The following is a 22848-nucleotide window of genomic DNA, read 5'->3' as shown; positions in this document are numbered from 1 at the left end:
CCTCCTTACTATCCTTTAACACACCAGGCACCCTCTAACATCAGGGATTTTGTACATGCTATTTTTGTCTGGAATGCTACTGATATCCAAATGGCTTGCTCCTGTACCATCTTTAGATATTTGATCCAATATTTCCTTGTCAGGGCATTCCTTGACCATTCTGCTTTGTTTCCTTGGCATCTTACCAACTGAAATATTATACAGTTTAATTATTTATTTGGTTGCTATCTGTACCCTCTCACTTGAATGTAAGGAAGGAATTTTTGTCTATTTTCTTCAGTGATATGTCCTCGGCATATGGACTGGCAAATGTTAGGTATCTAATAAGCATTTTTTGAATGAATAAGTAAATTTCCAACAATAGAGGAATGATTAAAGTCTTATAATCATAAAATGGAATATTATATACCTACATAAAGTTGTTTTTAGAGTAGTTTTAAGGAGAAATGATCATATATTTAAATTAAAAAGCATCCAAAAATATATATACAGTTGTGACCAACATGAGTTCACTAAGACCAAGTTATACCTGACAAACTATAGTTCATAATTACTCAGATAAGAAATTGAAGGAAGTCAAATATAACACACGTAAACTGCAGGTTGAATGATATCATGGTAATTACTCCAGTTAGAAAATCTTATTCAAGAAATTTTAGACTTTTCCCTGATAACTTTGTCTTTAAACATTTTTATCAAATATTTGGACAAAAATATTTACTGAATAAATGCCACAAAGCTGGAGAGATATTTAATATAATAGATGACCTAATTAAAATATAAAATCATTTCAATAGGCTTGAACATTGATATAAAATCAATAAGATACAGCAGAATTAAAAAAGAATTATGCACAAGAAATGAGAATAAAAATCTGGACAGCAGTTCATGTTTTTTTCTTTCTTTCTTTTTTACATGCCATAGTATGATATGAACATTAAAAATCATAAAAGAAAACATCAGCAAAGAAAATTACTAAATATACTTCATGCTGGTCAGATCACATGTGAAATTCTAGGCTTAATTTAATTCAGGACACTCTATTTTAAGAGGAATACAAACTACAGTCTACCTAAAGAAAGGCAATTTGATTTCTGAGGGGGTATGAAAACATCAACATATGAAGATTAAAGAAATAAGGAAATAAAGATCACGGGAAAATACATACTTTAAACAAAGAATGCTAAGGTAACTAATCATCTATTTTATTATTTGTTAATTTTGTTTTTCACAAGCATATATGTAAACCTAAAATCCAATCTAATTTATACTTGTAAAAACCTTTTCACCTCACACCTGTCAGAATGGCTATCACCAATAAATCAAAAAAGAGCAAGTGGTGGCGAGGATGTGGAGAAAAAGGAACCCTCATACATTGTTGGTGGGACTGCAAATTGGTATAGCCACTATGGAAAACAGTATGGAGGTTTCTCAAAAAATTAAAAATGAATATACTTTTTGAGCCAGCAACTGCACTTCTGGGTATTTATCCAAAGAAAACCAAAACAATAATTCGTGAAGATCTATGCACCCCAGTATTCATGATGGCACAATTTACAATAGCCAAGATCTCAGCCATTAAAAAAAATGAAATCCTATCATTTGCAATGACATGGATGGACCTAGAGGTTATTATGCTGAGTGAAATTAAGTCAGACAGAGAAAGATAAATACCATATGATTTCACATATATGTGGAGTCTAAGGAACAAAAAGAACAAACTAATCAAAAACAGATTCACAAATGTAGTTGACAATTTGGTGATGGACAGAGGGAAGAAGGGTTGGGAAGCTGGGAGAATGAGGTGAAGGGTTAAAGAAGTACAAATTAGTAGTTGATAGTTGGTCACGGGGATGGGGAACATGGCATAGGGAATGCAGTTAGCATTAATATGTCAGCTAAGTGGAGGGCCAGGGGAGGGAGGGAGCAATTGAGGGGATCATTTTATGAACTATGTAGATGTGTAACTAATGTGCTGTATACTTGAAACTAATTAAAATAAACAAATTAAAAAAAACTTTTCTAAAATTGATAAGTCAAAATAATTATGCTATATGAACAATTTTCTAAGAAACTATGAATTAGGCTATAAAGTCTACACATATGATACCCATATCAATTTTTACAGGATTAATAATAACTGCAAGTGCCAATTACTGAGTACTAACTAGACACCACACATTCTACTAGGTATTTTATAGGCATTATCTCAGGTAAGCCATACGAAAACCCTATTAAGACAGGTATTATTATACCCTATTACTGTTCATAATAGAAGACCAAATGCCCTACCCACAAGAGAATGGATAAACTATGTTATATTGATACAATGAATACGTACAGAAATAAAAAGGAATAAACTAAAGCTATGTACAATTACACAGAAGAATCTCAAAAACCTACAACTGTATGAAAAACACAATTATATATACCATGTTAATTCCACCTATTATAGAGTTCAAACCATACTGAACAGCAAGAAAACCAATACATGTCAGGATAGGAAGTAAAAGAGTTATGACTGGGGAAAGGGACACAGGACTTCAGTGCTCTTTGGTAACATTCTATTTCTCAAACAGAATGGCTAATATACAGAAATTAATTTTACTTTATTCTTTATATACATGATATGTATATCTATAGATATATAGATAGATTCTTTTCTACGCCTGAAACAGTTCACAACAGAAGGAAAATAAATACTATTAAAAAGAAAGTCACTTATACGTAGGCTATTATAGCTCTGTGTTCTTAAGCAGAGAATATACATCTAAAAATAGCTGATATCACCCTCAAGAGAAAACAGAAGTGACAATTTACCAATAAAACAAATCCACTCTTATTTTCCAAAGGAAGTAAGTTTTTTTCAATAGATATATTTGGAATTAATCAAAACCTATAGAATTAATCCTTAATCTTAACTTTTGAAGATTTAAGACTCTTAATATTTTAAGCCAAAGACTATCATATCAGTAACTCAGCTAGTCACCAAGGTCTACGTAAGACATCCAAATTCTACTCCCCTTTCTTCTACATTTTCTCTTTTATAGTTTTCTTTTCTCTTTCTTTTTTCTCCCCAATTACAGTTGGCATTCCATATTTTTTTATATTAGTTTCTGGTACACAGTATACTGGTTAGACTAGATTTCTTTAATACCTTGGACAAATCTGTTGTTCTCTCATGACCAAATAATTTTGCTTTGATCTCTTCTACTTTTCTCCTGTCATCCTCATTTAATTCTGAAATGGAGTAGCCACAGTCACGAGCCATATTAAACTTCAGATTCCAGGCTGGAGAGAAAGCATAAAAACACTTGAGATAAGACAACGCAAATGTGATAATTTGTTAGTGATTATAAGAGCACAGAAGATCATCAATAACCCAATTTAATGCATACCACATGCTTAGCAAAAAACATATACTCTCAATTATATGACAAACTATTACAAGTTCTTGAGATCATTTCACTTTAAAAGTCTGATTTTACCATATTCTACAGATATTTCTCCAAAGAGGCCACATTAAATATGGTATTCAATCATATTATCTTAATCTTCCTTCTAATCAAGACAATCTCTCTGCCTTCCCCATTAGCTCATGCTAGTTACTGTCACCTCCATGAGAGCTGGTATTTTAAAATAATAAAACTTGCAGTTGTTTTTTGAGAATCAAAATATGCGTAAGCAATAGAAGAAATGATACAGGCAGTTAATCTCAAGGAAAGATTCCCAGGTAGGCCTGCTTATAAATTGCCCTCCAAAATATATTCCTCATATTGTCAAGACTTTTTTTCTTTTTTAATGGAATTTTACTATTAGAGACTAATGGGATTAGCAAATATTCTTTTAAATATGTTAACTCAAGTTTTAGTGTGAAATACCTTGATTAGTTTTTTTCTAATGTCTAAGATTTGCTCTAAGAATTTCATTAGCAAAGGGATGAGAAAGTATATATAGTTTTATGATAGAGTGATTTAGAGCAGAGCAAACTGTTTTTTGTTTTTTTCTGTATCCAAAATAAGTGTATTACAATGGGCAGATTAGGGGAAACATAAAAGCTTTAGGAGTCTGGAAACCCAAGCTATCTCCTTACTCTCCGACATAAGAACCTACTTTTCATAAGGACCTAAACTCAGACTAGCACTATTAATACTGTGATTTAGCTACATCATTGGTTAAATGGACGTAAACTAGATTGCTAGTGGAAAGTGTAATCACCCTAACATTCTACAAGAAAATAAATTTAGAATTCCAAACACTTAACTTATTAAACTATGTGTATAAGCTTCATCTGACTTAATAACAAATTATCAATTCCTACCTCGTGCTCGTACCCGACATTCCTCTTCCTCCGCATTTCTGAGTATTTGTTTAGCATGATTCAATGAGGATTCACATTTCAGAAGGTTTTTCACATGTGCAGCCAGTGAATCTACACTACTACCACACCCATCATCACTCTCTGACACACCCTCTTCCTCTCTGCTATCTGTCATGCTTGTCCTCGGTGAAGCATATGGAAGTAAGTTTAGAAGAACATCAGAAACTGACTCTAACGAATTACTGTCCCATGAACAGGAACTTGCATCACTACTTGAATCACTTTTTATGAAAGTCATCATAGGGATGAGAATTTTATTCCCAATGGTTCCACTACACCCTTCAGGTTCAGATCTCATTACAGATTTGACTGCTTTACAGTGCCGAAGGGTTTCATCTAATCCCTCTCTAGCTTTGCTTTCTGCTTCTTGTAGAGGATTTCTAACTGTAGTTGAACTAATAAACTCCCAATTTTCAATGCCTCTCTGGCATTTGAGATTCGTCTGTGTGCTAATATTTTTCTGTATACACTTGTTGCTTGGGCTTTCCTCTGTGAATGGCTGTCTCTGAGGCAAATCGACATTAGATTCATCAGTTTTAAGGGGTTCTCTGAAGCAAACCACCTTCTTAGACTGAATAAATGAAATATCACTAACATCTCTGAAAGGGACAAGGGGAGCAGGAAAATTGCATCGTTTCAGTGCTATATTTTCTGCCTCCATTAAAAGTGTCCGAATCTCTTTAAGAGTTTTAGAACCATTGTCTGTATATTGGAATTCCTCAGAGCCTACATCATCAAAACCTGAAGGTTCTGGCTTATTTATTACAATTCTACCATCAGCCTGAGAATTTAAAGACATATTGTTTGAGATAATACTAGAGTTAGGAGAATCCAAATTATCTATTAGTTTTTGGACATGGTCTGAAACAAGTTTGTGCTTCTCACTATGTGAATAATAAGCACCAGGGGAAACTGTTGATAACCCAGTAATCTGATCAGATTGCCCAGGACCACGTGAGAACTTCAGGGCGTTTTCAGTTAGATACCTATCTGCCAAATCCCACTGAGAGAATGTATTTGGTTTTTCTCTGTGTGAAATAAAACTAGGAGTTGCTGCTGGTAACACAGTTGTTTGGTCAACTGATCCAGGAATTGCTGAAATCTTCAGTACATCTTCAGTTAGATGTTTGTCTGGCAATTCCTGTGGGTAGGAAATATTAGATTTCTCTCTGTGAGAATAGGAACTAGGAAGATGTACTGGTATCCCAGAATTCACGTCAGTTGGTTCAGGGACAGATGAAATCTTCAGAATATCTTCACCATGATGTCTACCTGGCAAATGCTGTTTAAAGAAAATACTGGGCTTTACTCTCTGAGAATAAGAATTATGAAAAACTGTCAGTAATGGAGTCTTCTGGTCATCTGGTCCAATCACAGTCGAAATCTTGGGTTTCTCTTTATGTGAGTAAGAACTAGAAGGTCCTGCTAGTATCTCAGTCTTCTGGTCAGCTGGTCCAGGAATAACAAAAACGTTTAAAGCTTCTTCAGTAGTATCTGGCAGCTTCTGCTGGTTAAAAATACTGCCCTTCTCTTTATATGAGTAGGAACTAGAGGGGATTATTTGTATTGCAGTCTTCTGGTCAGCTGGTCCAGGGACAGTGGAAACTTCCAAAGTTTCTTCAGTAATATCTGGCAATTCCTTCTGGTAAGAAAAGATGGAACCTTCTCTATGTGAATAGGAAGAAGGCGGCACAATTCGTATACCAGTCTTCTGATCAACTGGTCCAGGAACCACTAAAGCATTTAAAGCATCTTCATTAGGATCTGGCAAGTCTTGCTGGTAAGAAATAACAGGCTTCTCTCCATGTGAATAAGAAGTAGAAGTTACTACTGGTATCCTAGTCTTCTGGTTACCTGGTCCAGAAATGCCTAAAACTTTTAAAGCCGTCTGAGTAAGATCTGACAATTCTTCCTGGTAAGAAATGATGGGCTTCTCTCTATAAGAATAGAAACTAGATGGTACTACGGGTAACCCAGTCTTCTGGTCAGCTGTTCCAGGAATACCTGAAACTTTCGGAGCCTCTTCAGTTAGATGACTACCTGGCAACTTCTGTTGGTAAGAAATAACAGGCTTCTCTCTCTGTGAGTAAGCAGCAGAGGTTACTGCTGGTTTTCTAGTATTCTGGTCACCTGGTTCAGGAACAGTTGAAACTTTCAGAGCTTCTACAGTTGGCTGACTATCTGGCGAGGCCTGCTGGTAGAAGATAATGGGTTTCTCTTTATTTGAGTAGGAAGCAGAGGTCACTAACGGTATTCTGGTTTTCTGGTCACTTGGTAGAGGAACAGCTGAAACTTTCTGAACCTCTTCAGTTAGCTGCCTGTCTGACAAGGACTGTGGGTAGAAAATAAGGGGCTTCTCTTTAAGAGAGTAGGAAGGAGAGGTTATTGTAGGTATCCCAATCTTCTGGTCAGCTGGTCCAGGAGAAGCTGAAACATTCAGAGCCTCTTCAGTGAGATGTCTATCTGGTAAGGCCTGTTGGTAGAAAATAATGGGTTTCCCTCCGAGTGAGTAGGAACTTGAAGGTACTGTTGGTACCCCAGTCTTCTGGTCACCTATTCCAGAAGCAGATGAAATTTTCAAAGTCTCTTCAGTTAGATAACTATGTAGCAACTCTTGTTGGGAGAAAATACTGGACTTCTCTCTAGGTGAGTAGAAACTAGAAAGTTCTGATAGTAACCCAGTCTTCTGGTCAGCAGGTCCAGAAACAGCTGAAACTTTTAGAGCTTCCTCAAGTAGATGACTGCCTGGCAAAGCCTGTGGTGAAATAATAATGTGCTTCTCTCTATGTGGGTAAGAAGTAGAGGGTACTATTGGTACCTCAGTCTCAGTCTTCTGGTCAGCTGGTCTAGGAACAGCTAAAACTTTCAGATCCTCTTCGGGTATATGACTCTTTGTCAAGCTCTGTGGGGAGAAAATAATGGGCTTCTCTCTATCTGAGTAGGAACTAAAAGGTTCTGATGGTAACCCAGTCTTCTGGTCAGCAGGTCCAGAAACAGCTAAAACTTTTAGAGCCTCTTCAAGTAGATGACTGTCTGGCAAGGCCTGTGGTGAAATAATAATGTGCTTCTCTCTATGTGGATAGGAAGTAGAGAGTACTATTGGTACCCCTGTCTTCTGGTCAGCTGGTCTAGGAACAACTAAAACTTTCAGAGCCTCTTCAGGTACATGACCCTTTGTCAAGCTCTGTGTTGGTACCCCAGTATTCTGGTCAGGTGGTTCAGAAATGGTAGAAACTTTCAGGGCCTCTTCAGTAAAATGAATGTCTGGTAAGACCTGTGGATAGAAACTAATAGGTTTCTCTTTAGTAGAGTAGGAACTAGAAGGTTCTGATGGTAACCCAGTCTTCTGGTCAGCTGGTCCAGGAAAAACTGTAACTTTCAGAGCCTCTTCAGGTAGATGACTGTTTGATAAACTCTGTGGGTAGATAATAAAGGGCTTCTCCCTATGAAAGTAAGAAGTAGAAGTAACTGTTGTTATCCCAGTCTTCTGGTCAGATGATGGTCCAGAAACAGTTGAAACTTCCTGAGTCTGTTCAGTTAAATGACTGTCTGACAACTCCTGTTGGTAGAAAATATTGGGCTTCTCTCTATGTGAGCTGGAACTAGAGGGTACTGTTAGTATATCAGTCTTCTGGTCACCTGGTATAGGAGCAGATGAAACTTTCAGAGATTCTTCAGTTAGATGACTATCTGGTAATGCCTGCCGGTAGAAAATATGGGGCTTTCCTTCAAACGAGTAGGACCCAGAGGACCCTGTTAGTATCCCAGTGTTCAGTTCAGTGAATCCAGGAATAGTTAAAACTTGCTGAGATTGTTCAGTTAGATGACTGTCTGGTGACTCTTGTTGGTAGAAAACAATGGGCTTCTCTCTATGTGAGTAAGGAGTAGACAGTTCTGTTGGAACCTCAGTCTTCTGGTCAGCGAATCCAGAAACAGCTGAAATTTGCTGAGGCTGTTCAGTTAAATGATTGTCTGGTGACTTCTGCTGGTAGAAAACAATGCGTTTCTCTCTATGTGAGTAAAGAGTAGACAGTTCTGTTGGAACCCCAGTCTTCTGGTCAGCGAATCCAGAAACAGCTGAAATTTGCTGAGGCTGTTCAGTTAAATGATTGTCTGGTGACTCCTGCTGGTAGAAAACAATGCGTTTCTCTCTATGTGAGTAAGGAGTAGACAGTACTGTTGGAACCCCAGTCTTTTGATCAACAAATCCAGAAACAGCTGAAATTTGCTGAGGCTGTTCAGTTAGATGACTGTCTGGTGACTCCTGCTGGTAGGAAACACTGGGTTTCTCTCTATGTGAGTAAGGCGTAGAAGGAACTGTTGGTATGCCAGTCTTCTCTTCAGCAGATCCAGGAGCAGATGGAACTTTCAGTGCCTGTTCAGTTAGATGACTGTATGGCAACTCCTGTTGGTAAAAAACACTGGGATTCTCTCTATGTGAGTAAGGAGCAGAAGTTACTGTTGGTATCCCGTCAGTCTTCTGGTCAGTGAATCCAGAAACAGCTGAAATTTGCTGAGGCTGTTCAGTTAGATGACTGTCCGGCAACTCCTGTTGGTAGAAAACACTAGGCTTCTCTCTATGTGAGTAAGGAGAAGAAGTTACTGTTGGTATCCTGTCAATCTTCTGGTCAGCGAATTCAGAAGCAGCTGAAATTTGCTGAGGCTGTTCAGTTAGATGACTGTCCGGCAACTCCTGTTGGTAGAAAACACTAGGCTTCTCTCTATGTGAGTAAGGAGAAGAAGTTACTGTTGGTATCCTGTCAATCTTCTGGTCAGCGAATTCAGAAGCAGCTGAAATTTGCTGAGGCTGTTCAGTTAGATGACTGTCCGGCAACTCCTGTTGGTAGAAAACACTAGGCTTCTCTCTATGTGAGTAAGGAGAAGAAGTTACTGTTGGTATCCTGTCAATCTTCTGGTCAGCGAATTCAGAAGCAGCTGAAATTTGCTGAGGCTGTTCAGTTAGATGACTGTCTGGCAACTCCTGTTGGTAGAAAACACTAGACTTCTCTCTATGTGAGTAAGGAGAAGAAGTTACTGTTGGTATCCTGTCAATCTTCTGGTCAGCGAATTCAGAAACAGCTGAAATTTGCTGAGGCTGTTCAGTTAGATGACTGTCCGGCAACTCCTGTTGGTAAAAAACACTGGGCTTCTCTCTATGTGAGTAAGGAGAAGAAGTTACTGTTGGTATCGCACCAGTCTTCTGGTCAGTGAATCCAGAAACAGATGAAATTCGCTGAGGCAGTTCAGTTAGATGACTGTCCGGCAACTCCTGCTGGTAGAAAACACTGGGCTTCTCTCTACGTGAGTAAGGCGTAGAGGGAACTGTTGGAACCCCAGTTTTCTGGTCAGTGAATCCAGAAACAGCTGAGATTTGCTGAGGTTGTTCAGTTAGATGACTGTCTGGTGACTCCTGCTGATAGAAAACAATGCGTTTCTCTCTATGTGAGTAAGGAGAAGAAGTTACTGTTGGAATCCCAGTCTTCTGATCAGCGAATCCAGAAACAGCTGAAATTTGCTGAGACTGTTCAGTTAGATGACTGTCCGGCAACTCCTGTTGGTAAAAAACACTGGGCTTCTCTCTATGTGAGTAAGAAGTTACTGTTGGAATCCCACTAGTCTTCTGATCAGCGAATCCAGAAACAGCTGAAATTTGCTGAGGCTGTTCAGTTAGATGACTGTCTGGCAACTCCTGTTGGTAAAAAACACTGGGCTTCTCTCTATGTGAGTAAGAAGTTACTGTTGGAATCCCACTAGTCTTCTGATCAGCGAATCCAGAAACAGCTGAAATTTGCTGAGGCTGTTCAGTTAGATGACTGTCTGGCAACTCCTGTTGGTAAAAAACACTGGGCTTCTCTCTATGTGAGTAAGAAGTTACTGTTGGAATCCCAGTCTTCTGATCAGCGAATCCAGAAACAGCTGAAATTTGCTGAGACTGTTCAGTTAGATGACTGTCCGGCAACTCCTGTTGGTAAAAAACACTGGGCTTCTCTCTATGTGAGTAAGGTGTAGAGGGTACTGTTGGTACCCCAGTCTTCTCTTCAGCAGATCCAGGAGCAGCAGGAACTTTCAATGCCCGTTCACTTAGATGACTGTGTGGCAACTCCTGGTGAAAGAAAACACTGCGTTTCTCTCTATGTGAGTAAGGAGTAGAAGTTATTGTTGGAACCCCAGTCTTCTGGTCAGCGAATGCAGAAACACCTGAAATTTGCTGAGGCTGTTCAGTTAGATGACTGTCCGGCAACTCCTGTTGGTAGAAAACACTGGGCTTCTCTCTATGTGAGTAAGGAGCAGAAGTTACTGTTGGTATCCCGTCAGTCTTCTGGTCAGTGAATCCAGAAACACCTGAAATTTGGGGTGGTAGTTCAGTTAGATGACTGTCTGGTGACTCCTGCTGGTAGAAAACACTGGGCTTCTCTCTACGTGAGTAAGGCGTAGAGGGAACTGTTGGAACCCCAGTTTTCTGGTCAGTGAATCCAGAAACAGCTGAGATTTGCTGAGGCTGTTCAGTTAGATGACTGTCTGGTGACTCTTGTTGGTAGAAAACACTGGGCTTCTCACTATGTGAGTAAGGAGTAGAGGGTACTATTGGTACCCCAATCTTCTCTTCAGCAGAACCAAGGGCAGCTGGAACTTTCAGTGCCTGTTCAGTTAGATGACTTTCTGTTAACACCTGCTGATAAAAAATATGGAGTTTCTCTCCATGTGAGTAAGAAGTAGAGGGTACAGTTGATATCCCAGTCTTCTGTTCAGTGGGTACAGGAGCAGCTGAAACTTGCTGAGACTGTTCAATTAGCTGACTGTCTGGCAGCTCTTGTTGGGAGAAAATAAAGGGCTTCTCTCTATGTGAGTAAGAAGTAGAGGTTACTGTAGGTATCCCACTCTTCTGGTCAGCAAGTCCAGGAGAAGCTGAAACTTTCAGTGCCTCTTCAGTGAAATGACTTTCTGTCTGTTGATAGAAAACATGGGGCTTCTCTCCATGTAAATAAGAAGTAGAGGGTACTGTTGGTATCCCAGTAGTTTGATCAGCTGGTTCAGCAAAACCTGAAACTTTCAGAGTCTGTTCAGTTAGATGACTGCCTGGTAGCTGTTGCTGGGAGAAAACAAAGGGCTTCTCTCTATTTGAGTAAGAAGTAGAAGGTACTGTTGTTTTCTCAGTCTTCTGGTCAACAGGTGCAAGAACAGCTGAAACTTTCAGAGCCCCTTCTGTGTGACTATCTGGCAATGCCTGTTGGTAGAAAATATTATGCTTCTCTCCAAGTAAGTAGGAACTTGGAGGAATTGTATATATGCCAGCCTTCTGGTCAGCAGCTCCAGAAACAGCTAAAACTCTTAGAGCCTCTTCAGTTAGATTACTGTTTCTCAAGGCCTGTGGGTAGAAAACGCTGGGTTTCTCTCTTCGTGAGTAGGAACTAGAGAGTACTGCTGATATCCCAGTCTTCTGGTCTGCTAGTTCAGGAACAGCTGAAACATCTGGTGTCTCTTCAGTTACACGACCATCTGCCAATATTTGTTGGTTGAGAGTATCAGTGTGTTGACCAACAGTATTCTCCACAGAAGACCTTACGACAAATTGAGGAAAGTCTTCAGGGGACAAGGGTAAATGAGATCCGATGTGTGAATCTCCAGGAATGGTAGTGATGCCTGGTTTCAAGTTGGATTGAGTAATTTCAGTTGTGCCTCCTTTAGAATTATCTTCTAAAGAAAAAGAGATTTGTTGATATTGTTAATATATATTTTTTTGAATTAAAAAATTTTCTTTATGCACTAAAAAAAAATAAAGCAAGCTTTCCTTCCTTGGGACTTTATACTTCTAGAATGGAATCCTAAGGAAAAAGCATCAAAGAACACCAATAGTTACACTCAAAGATATTTATTACGAAGCCATTTAAAGCAGTAATCTAATGAGTAAATAATTTAACTATACAACAATAGAGCAATAGATTAAAAGTTTTTAATGAAATATTTACATAAACTATTTAATGAAATATTATACAGATCTTAAAATTTGGATTTTTAAATAATTTTCAATGTGGTGGGAAAATGCTGTCTACTCTGGGATTGGATTTCACCTTACTTATAAACTAATAAGTTAGCCTATTATTGTGTCATGTATGCTGGCAGAAGATACAAGACTCCTCAATCAAGACAAAATACTTTATTCCACGGCATAGCAAAGAATCGCCACCTTATTTTCATAGATTCTCCTTCCCCCAAGGTCCACAAGGGCAATGCAATATGGCTCAGGTGGATGCTATGCATGCAATGGGTTTAAATGACTCTCCTAATAAGTACAACCATAATAAGATATGCATTTTTAACTATAAGAAACTGTAAATACTCTAAAGGTTACACTAAGAAGTTTAAACTTAATTCTATATGCATAGAGAATTACTGATAGATATGATCAGAACTATACTGTAGAAATATAGGTTTAAGATGGGTAGAAAGGGCATACAAAAGTGTAAGCAGCATTGTCTAACAGAGCTTTCTGCAACAATGGAAATGTTCTATACTGTCTAATACAGTAATTCTAAATAAAAGTAGTTCTAAACGACAGTGGAAAGTAAATGACTGCAATATGAATGGCAAGATTTGACAAGTAATGTTCATTCAAAACAAAACAAAAAAAAGATGAATGTTTACTATGGCCCAGTCACTGTTCTAGACACAGGAAATGGAAGCAATAAACAAAGTTTATATTCTAATTCTGTCTCGCAAAGCTTACATTCTAATAGAAAGCAGGCAATAAGTAGATTGGTAAAACATATGGTATGTCAGATGGTAGTAAGATGATTAATATATACATCAAGTATTATCTATACTTTACAAATAGGGAAATTAAGTCTCATAGGTAATGACATAACAGTGCTGCTCTAAATGAAGATCTTGTTAGATTCTGATTCAACAGGTCTGGGGTGGAATCTTAAATTCTACATTTCTAGCAAGCTCCTTGGTGATACCCAATACTATTGGTCTTCAGGCCACATTTTGAGTAATAAAGATATATTTTTTAGAGTTGTACAATGAGTAAATGATAAAAATAGGTACTTCGGCCTTCAAACTCAAAATGTGAACTCTTTTCACTTCAACTGAGTGACATTCTAAACTCACTAGTGAGTTTCAAAAAAGTAGCTGAATATAGAATGAAACTAGATGAGGAGTGAATTGTAAGGTAAAAAGGTAGAAATATCAAGTATTAGCTCTTCAAGAAAACTAAAAGAGAAGAAAAGAATGTGTGCTGCATAATAACTTTAGAAGGATAGGAGGTCATGAAAATTTTTGTGAGGGGAAAAAAGGCTCTAAAAATTAATAAATCAAAACATATTAAAAACCTGAACCAATGGGTCAAAGAAGAAATCAACAGAGAAATAAAAAAATTCCTTGAGACAAATGAAAATGGAAATACAACACACCAAAACTGTGGGATGCTACAAAAGCAGTTCTAAGAGGGAAGTTTATAGGAACAAATGCCTACATCAAGGAACAAAAATCTCAAAAAGCCTAACTTTACACCTCAAAGAACTAGAAAAAGAACAAAGCCCAAAGTTAGCAAAAGGAAGGAAATAAATATCAGAACAGAAATAACTTGCTAACATAGAGAATAAAAAGACAATAGGAAAAGTCAATGAAACGAAGAGCTGCTTCTTTTAAAAGATAAACAAAATTAACAAACCTCTGGTTAGACTCACCAAGAAAAATGGAGACAGGACTCATTAAAATCAGAAATGAAAGAGACTATAATATACTAAAATTGCATACTTGTGCCTTTTAAGAGAAGAGACTAATAACCTGGTTAGGATCTGCTGAAGAACTCTACCCACAGGAGCCAAATGCTTATTAACACGGAAAGCTTCCTTAGCAGACAAAAACAGCATGGTTGTATTTCCAAGTATAATCTAAAGTCCTCTATGACCTGATTCAATAAGAACAAGCAAGTTCTTTATTTCTCACAGACAAAAGGAGGTACAATTCCAGTCTAATATTACATATGACTAAGAGATTCTTACTAGTAATCATTCCAAATTGAGTTATTAAAGATATTAATACTAGCATACAAAGAGAAACCGGCATATTTCTGGATTTCAAGAACTTTAATTCAGTCACTACTAGAGGTCTGGCAATCCTAAAAAAGTACCTATTCTGTGTATAAAGAAAGTGGATTGAAATTCCTGCAGTTTTAAAAAAGACATTGGTAATATTTTAAGTTAGTCTTTGTTTTCATTATTGTTATTCTTGCTTCCTAATTATGAATTGCTGTACCTTTATCATTTTTACAATTTCCTAATTATTAATTATTAATAACTAGATTTGTCAGAATTTTGTTGTGGGAGACTTGGTTAATCCTTGAGTAAACTGTTACTGAAACTTAAATTCTCTCAACACTAGACTATAAATCATGTATATATTATGGCTAAAATAGGAATTACTGGCACATTTACTGACAAAGCCTATGTAAACAGAACCCCTCCAAAGTGCCTATACAATGATACTTCATAAATGTTGTCTTGTTGACAAATGTATGCCATTTAAATAACTTCCAACACAATATCAAGTTAAATGTAATAAAACTGCTGAGTTTTAAAAGTTTATAGGGGATTATTTCGTAGCGTAAAATTCATATATACAAGCTCGAACTACAACCTAATATTTTGTTACTATCACTAAATTCTTTTTCTATGTGAAAGTGAGAATCAGTAAGGTAAGTGGGCTGTAGACTCTTCGTACTCCTAAGAAGTCAGTAGTTTCAAAGAAGCTAAAGAACTGCTGGTGTTGTGGAAAGTTCATGAACTCTGCACTGGGACAGAGGTTCAAATTCAAAATACACTATTTCCTAACAGAATAACTCTGAGAAAGTTACTTCCCGCATCATACCACTTAGAGGGTTGTAGAAAACATTAAATGAGATGTAAAGCATCGGGAAAATAGTAAGTACACCCTTACTCACAGAAAAGAGAAAAGGAGGATGAAATTTTGGGTGTTGCTTCCAAGTCCCTCATCTTTAAGAGAACCCTCCCAAAGTCCTGCCCCAAACCAAAATTCTCACTTACTCTGGAGCCACAACTAGATCACGTCTCCAAGAGAGAGAGAACAAAATACACAAACACAGAGAGGAGAGAAGGGAGAGAGGGGAGAGAGGGGAGAAAGGGGAGAGTGAGGAGAAAGAGGAGACAGAGGAGAGAGAGAGAGAGAGGGAAATAATCTACAGTCTTTAGGCTAAACCAAAGACTAGGCGTTAATTGTAAATTATGGCAAGAATACTAATACAATTAAGTTCATTAGGCAGGGATCACAAACCCCAATAACCACCAAATAACCACCAAATAACATAAAGGCATGTACATGCAAGTAACAGGGATGATCACATATTAATGACAGCAATAAAAGCTTTAAAATAGTGCAACAAACAAACCCACAGGCCTTCATAATAACAACTCAAAATAATTCAACGAGATACAATTTTTATTTTCACTTGATCTGCTTTTCTTAAGAACTGATCTCCAAAAGAAGCCTACCTCCTTATTTCACCCTGACATTTAATTCCTTTATTATTCAATAATTCATTGAGTCATTCAACAGATATTTATTGATAGCACCTTTCACGGCCAGATGCAAATAAAATATTAACAAAGCTCCAACTCTACCCTCAGAGAGCTTTAAAATCTTGTGAAATTTAAACAAGTAAACAGGCGATTATGTGTTGAGTGCAGTGATTAGTGGGGATGTTTATAAGATACTATGAAAACACAAAAAGGAGTACCTGATTCTTTCTTAAGAAGTCATGGTGAGTAGAAACTAGGATATATTTCCTAGAAGACACTTAAGCTGAAAATGAAAGGATGGAGAGTAGAAATTGGGCACAAGAAGTGCAGGAAGGAAGTGTTCCAACCAGAGAAAAGAGCACCTTTAAGATCAAGGAGACAAGAGAGCCTGGCATAATAAAGAAATGGCAGTAATTCAAGGTGATCAAAGAGGCAAGTGTGAGACTTAAGACGTAAGCAGGGACCTTCTATGACATATCAGGGGTATGAAATTTATCCTGAAGGTAACAGTGGAAAGAAAGCAAGGGTTTAAACTACAAGTGATATTATCAAGTCTGACTTAAAAATAAGACTATTCTGACTTCATACAGAGGATGGATAGGAGGGCAGAAAAGATGAGCAGTTTCCTATTACTAAAGCAGTAATACAAATAAGAGAAAAACTCTGAGAATCAGAATCAACAGGATCAGGTTATTAGACTAGGATGAGAGCAAAGAAAGATATACAAGTTTCTGGCTTCCCCATTCAACTGAGGAAATACAGAAGAGTGGGTTTGAAAAACTGATCAGTTCCTCAAAGTTCTGAGGTTAAGGTGCCATGAGACATCCAAATGAAGATTTCCCATAAGTAGACAATAACATTTGGAGTATGAGATATATCTGGATAGAGTCCTTCATTTGGAAGTCATCAGCCATGGTTACCAGTCTCTTGATTACCAACCCAGTCAGTAATTAAAGCACTGGGAGTAAATATTACCTCAGAAGTTAAGATCAAAGCATTGTTTCCTACTGTGTTTCTACCTATGCTGTAAACAAGCTGAGGACAGCCAGTAATATATCACTGACTGACACTCTTAGGTTAGGAACAATCTTCAAGACTTTTCCATGCTTTTATAATGTACAAAGTTTTGTGTTAAGCATTGGACAAAAATAAACCGTGGTGCCCTAAGAAAGAATATGAATAAATTGTTGGTATACTATTTTATGGTGACGTTACAGAAGCACTGAAAATTCAAAAATGGGTGAGAACGATATGGAATGAAGTGATCAAAAATCTTTTTACAAAAAAGTAGAACTTGAATTTGGCCTTAAATTCTAAGCAGACTATAGAGATGTTCTGAAGAAAGGAAATAGCACTCAGTAAAAAGTTAAAGTAAAATATCAGGAAAAGTACTGAACATGATTCTAGGGGTAGAGAAGTAAACAAAAATAACAAAATGGCTTGCCTTGGAAGGACCAAATTACACAAGAAAATTAAAGTTAAATAAATAGAATTTAGAAGGTCTTGGTAACCAGCCAAGAGAGTTTAGTTTTAACAGAGGAGACAAAAGGACAATATAATCAATGCTCAAGAAGAATAAAACAGTTGGGTTTAGGAAAAGATAAAAGGTGGCATAATATAGTAATTAAGAATGAAGGCTCTGGAGGAAGGTTGCCTGGGTTGACAAGTGGTACTCCACCAATTTACCAGCTATAGGACAAGTTATTTAACCTCTCTAAGCTTCATTTTGCTCAGTTATCAAATATGATAATAGCAATATTAATCATTATAAGTCAAATACAAATACAAAATAATATAATCTATGAAAATGCTTAGCAAATAAGCAAGAAGCAAAAGATAGCTATTATTATTTGTCCATGATGGCGGAAGTTTAGAAAAGTTAGGAAAATTTCATGGCATAGATATCCCCAACTTTTGTGGTTTGAAATTGCTTAGCTTATTTAATATTGCCTGAGAAAGATCTTCACGTCACTTCTTACCACCTTGATTATTTCTACCAATAGCCCAAAGACAATAATGTCTCCAAGTTTTCATATGTTCAAAAATCAAGTTGTCTTCTGGTCCCCAGACAAAAGAGCACGAACTCACTTTTCCCTGCTCCTCCTGGAAATAATTCAACAGAGAACCATAAAAAGACTCTGAAAGGTTGGAAAGAGGAAAGCTGGCTGGCTAGGAACCACAGATCTTGAGGAATAACAAAGTAGTATGTTCCCAGGGTTTTCTTTTTAACTCTCATATATCCCAAATAGAACTGGGAGAGGCTTGTAACCTGGAACCACCATAAAAATGGGAAGGAAAGAGTAGAAAGAGAAGGCCTAGCATCTCCCAGCCCTCTAGCCAGCAACTGACTCCCAGTCTATTGATTACCAACCCAGTGACAGAACCAGCTAAGGTAGGTATTTTCTTCCCCAAAAGCACTGGCAGAAATTGAATGAGAAGACCACAAGTACTAAGAGGCCCAGAGAGCAGGCTCAGGAAAACAGTCTCCTAAGAGCCCAGCATCCTACACACTCCACCCAGATGCACCAGGAAGCCTAGAAAAACACTTTCCACTCCCCATAGATGGCACTAGTAAGGATCAAGTGGGAGACCCATAGGCACTAGGTGCCTCAAGACAGGCCCAGAGAAGCATCCTCCACCCTATGGGCCAGTATCTCCCAATTCCCACCCAAGAGCACTAGGCCTGGAGAAAAACATTCTATCTCCATAAGCAATACCAGCAGAGATCAAGCACGAACCTCAGTAGCACCACTGACCAAAGCAGATCAGAATGGAAGGCTCCTTAAAACTAAACTGTCTCTGAAACCACAGCCCACACAATATAAGCCAGGGCCTATTTGCTACACATAAATATGGCAACTGCCTGAAAAAATGGAAGATTAAATAGGATCCAAAGTCTCCTAACATCTAAAATGCACAGAATACAATTAAAAATATTCACAATACCAAGTACCAGGAAAGTCAGTTTGAATGAAAAAGATAATCAGATGATTCAGATGATACCAACACCATAATAAAGCAATTAAGAATTCTGAAACAAAATTAAGATAAAATCTCAGCAAAGAAACAGAAGTATAAAAAAGGACCAAATGGAAATTCAAGTAATGAAAAATACCATAAAAGAAATAAAACTCACTGAAGAGGCTCAAAAACAGAATAGAGATGACAGAAGATAGAAACGATGAACTGAGGAAAAATCAATACAATAAATCTGAACAACAGAAAAAAGGGATTAAAAAAAACGGGCTCTTCATTATTCACAGTGACCAGGACATGGAAGCAAATGAAGTGTCTCGCAATACATTATTGATTAAAGAAGATGTGGTACATATATACAATGGAATATTACTCAGTTATAAGAAGAGAAGAAATACTGCCATTTGCAACAACATGGATGGACCTTGCGATAATCATGCTAAGAGAAATAAGCCAGAGAGAAAAAGTTGAAAACGACATGATATAACTTATATGTGGGATATAAACCTAAAAGCAACAAATGAACAAGGCAGACACATGGACAATAGACTAGTAGTTACCAGAGAGTGGGGGGAAGGGAGGAGGTAGATGGGGTAAAAAAGGGCCAAATATGTGGTGACAGAAAGAAATCTAACTATGGGAGGTGAACATATATATGACTTACTGTTGAACTGTAAAAATAAGAAAAAGAAAAAAACAGGGCCTCTTGGACTATAACTAAAAATATAACAGTCCTATCAATGGAGTGCTAAAGTAAGAAAGAACAGTGGGGGGCTAAATAAATCACTGAAAACTTCCCAAATTTGGTGAGACATTCACCTACAAATTCAAGACAAAGACCATTATTACATGATAAAAAGATCAATCCACCAAGAAGACATGGCAATCCTACACATGTATGCAATAAAATCTAGTATGACATGATGAAGAAATGGGAATGAAAACTGAATGGGTAAGAACTAAATCTGAATAATAATTTAAACAAAATATCTGTTTCTTTTCTGTATTCTCTATTGGCTCCCTTTCTCCTACTGTGTTCTATGACATTCTGTCTTCAGCATTTTGATTTTCTCTATACTTATGTTCCTTCGAAAAGCTTAAATATTCTTATAGCATAATTTAATCATGGATTGTTGGTCTTCCAAATTTACATTTCCCATTTTTTCAACTGGTTTTGAAGACATTCGAAACTAAATAATTTCCTAAGAATCAAAGTCAATATGTCCAAAACTAAATTCACTTCCCTACTTGCTAATGGTATCACCAATTCTCAACAATCCAGACTCAAGTTTGTCATTCTATTTTCACTCTCCTTGTACTCTGAACTACTCAAATTCTATTAAGTGTTGTTATTTTACATCACTTGTAAAGTATGTTGATTCACACTTTAGACCCAATTTGAACCCAACTTGGCAGTCGTTTTCTGGCCATCGTAACACCGTATCCAGGGGATTTGCCAATAAAAAAAAATAAGGAATCAGGGCAATTGATATCAAGAGCCCATTTCTATATAATATTTACAGAACACAGACACAGACAATCCTTTTTATTCACCTCCTCTTCACCCCATTGGTAAAGGAGAGATTCCTGCATGATGGTTATAGTAATGGCCAAACACATGATACCTGACATTGGACAGATAAGCTTGAGAGCAGTTTATTAGCCATAATACCCACAACCTATGTGAGGAGGACATTGGGCTATGCAAGACTATATAAGGCTGCAACTGTGAACAGAATGATTAAGTTGGAATGTGGGAGAATGATTTTACAGTAGCAAGAAGATAGGGTGATCCTTGGTTCCCAGAGGTAGATGTAATTGGCTTGTTTGAATAAGTTCACAGGCTGCCAAGGGAGTGAAACCTAATGGGGTTAAGGACCAGGTGGAGTGCAGCTGATCTAGATAATAGGGAGACAAGCCAGACAGGGAACCTTTACCACTAAGTGAAGGGCCTATCTGGAGAGAGCATGAAAACTTGTGGTTAGGCTTTTTAAGACTCTCCTGATTTCAGATGTCAAGACAGCACATAATACTGAATCTTAATGTCAAGCCTTATACCACAGTATCACCACTCAGGAGCACAAGGTCTTATAGGGAGAAATGAAATGCAACCAAAATAACTAAAATGGTACTATTGAGTACATCAATAGAAATAATGCATATGGTAAAGAGGCAGAACAGAAAGCATTTCTTGGGAGAGGAGCTGTAAAAGAAGAGCACAAGAGCCCTACCTCTACCCAGTCTCCACTTCAAGAGAAGAGTTACACCACACATGGCAGACTAAGAACACTGAGCTACAATCAACCCCATCTCAGCTCACTCACAGGGTGAAGGTTCCACTCCCGACTAGGCCATCCAAGAAGACCAGGGAATACATACGATCCCCACCCAGCACCTTTCTCACAGAAGGGGTATGTTACTCTAAGGGAAGTGAGCCATTGTCCTAGCCCCCGGCTCCAGAGCAGTGTCACAAAGCTTCTACACAAGAGGAGAGTCAAGTTGTAAGAACAGGGAGCTCCACACATCTCCTTAAGACTTACTTTATTTAGAGAAGAGCCTGGGGAAGTTCAAGTCTAAGGACATTGGCAAAAACAATGGCAATCTTGGTGGTGAGCAATAAAGAGGAGGCTGGCAGCTACATGATACCAATAAGATGTACACAAGCTAGATGTCTGAAAGAAAGACCAAGCAAAGAGACAACTAAGCAGAGGGCTGCTGAAGTCCCAGGTATTCTTCTTAAAGAACCTGTGCACAAATTTACTTGCTGATGGGACTCACTCACTCTGAGCTCTAGTGCTGAGGTAGCAGCTCGAAAAGCGCCAGGGACATTAAGGGAGGAACTAAATTGTGTGGCTTCAAGGCAAGAACTGGAGGGGAAGTTTTCTCCTAGACAGAAGTGCAGGTGGACATACTGTTCCTCTGCTGGGCCCTCCCCCTAACCATCCTGCAGATGCAGGAAGGCACTAAGTCTGAGTTTCCATCAATCTGGCCAACACCATTCATGCCACCCTGTTGATTCTCTAAGACCAAGCTCCACCAAACTTTCAGGCCCACCCAAGCTGCTTCCAGTGGCTTTTACATACAAACAGCCTGTCTTGGCTCAGGATGCAGTTTCCTAAAATCTCTCAAAGGTTCACAAACCCCACACATGCAGCATCTGGCCTTGGCATGCCCCATATCTCTTGCTAATGCAGCCTCAAGTCCAGCACTAGTGGCAGCCAGTCTCGGTTCACAGCTTAACTTCTCTCAGGCACCTCTAAGCCCAGCACAAGCAGCAACCATCAGTAAATAACTCTATAGCTCATAACATGTGACCCTGGGCTGGGGACAGGCAGGGGCTGACCTTAGCCTGCACCAGAGTCTTTCCCAAGAGATCCCAGAACCAACACACCTGGTGCACAGCTTCAGCCTACACTAGAACACAATCCAACCACCTCCAGAAATGACTCACTTAGAGGGCAGACTGGGCAGGCACCAGAGCCCTGCTAAAGTGAATCCTATCCCATAGGGTGAGCCCCTGCACAACAGTTCCTCCAATGTAGTCACAGCCAGTCCTCACAGCCAATCATCCTGAGATCCATCCCTCCCATTGACATGCCAACAGCAATCAAGGCTCAACTACAACAGGAGGGCACACACAAGTCACATAAGGGACAACCTGGAGGTACTGACTCAGGTGACTAGGGAGACTGGGCCCCTGGGCCCCATAGGACACCTACTACATAAGGCCACTCTACTAAAACCAGGAGACACAGCAGATCTACCGAATACATAGAAATAAACACAGGGAGGTAACAAAAATGAGTAGACAAAGAGACATGTCCTAAACAAAAGATCAGAACAAAATTCAAGAAAAAGAACTAAACAAAATGAAGCAAGCAATCTACCAGATGCAGAGTTCAAAACACTGGTTATAAGGAGGCTCAATGAACTTAGGGAACGAGTAGATGA

General features: G+C 38.3%; 1 protein-coding gene across 7 annotated transcripts in view; it reads right to left on the bottom strand.

Moving 5' to 3' along the window:
- The window catches only part of ALMS1 (ALMS1, centrosome and basal body associated protein), a 173964-nt gene that overhangs the window by 97343 nt on the left and 53773 nt on the right, over positions 1-22848 (bottom strand). For all 7 annotated transcript variants that reach the window (XM_025049286.1, XM_025049293.1, XM_025049294.1 and 4 more), the window contains 2 exons: positions 4322-12076; positions 3158-3291 (listed from right to left, as the gene is read on the bottom strand). In XM_025049286.1, the coding sequence (XP_024905054.1) occupies positions 3158-3291; positions 4322-12076 (7889 nt within the window). The remainder of the gene's footprint in view (positions 1-3157; positions 3292-4321; positions 12077-22848) is intronic.

This window comes from Pteropus alecto, unplaced genomic scaffold, assembly GCF_000325575.1.
Source record: "Pteropus alecto unplaced genomic scaffold, ASM32557v1 scaffold100, whole genome shotgun sequence".
NCBI lineage: Eukaryota > Metazoa > Chordata > Mammalia > Chiroptera > Pteropodidae > Pteropus > Pteropus alecto.
Note: the sequence above shows the minus strand (reverse complement) of the source record. Positions and strands in the feature narration are given on the sequence as shown.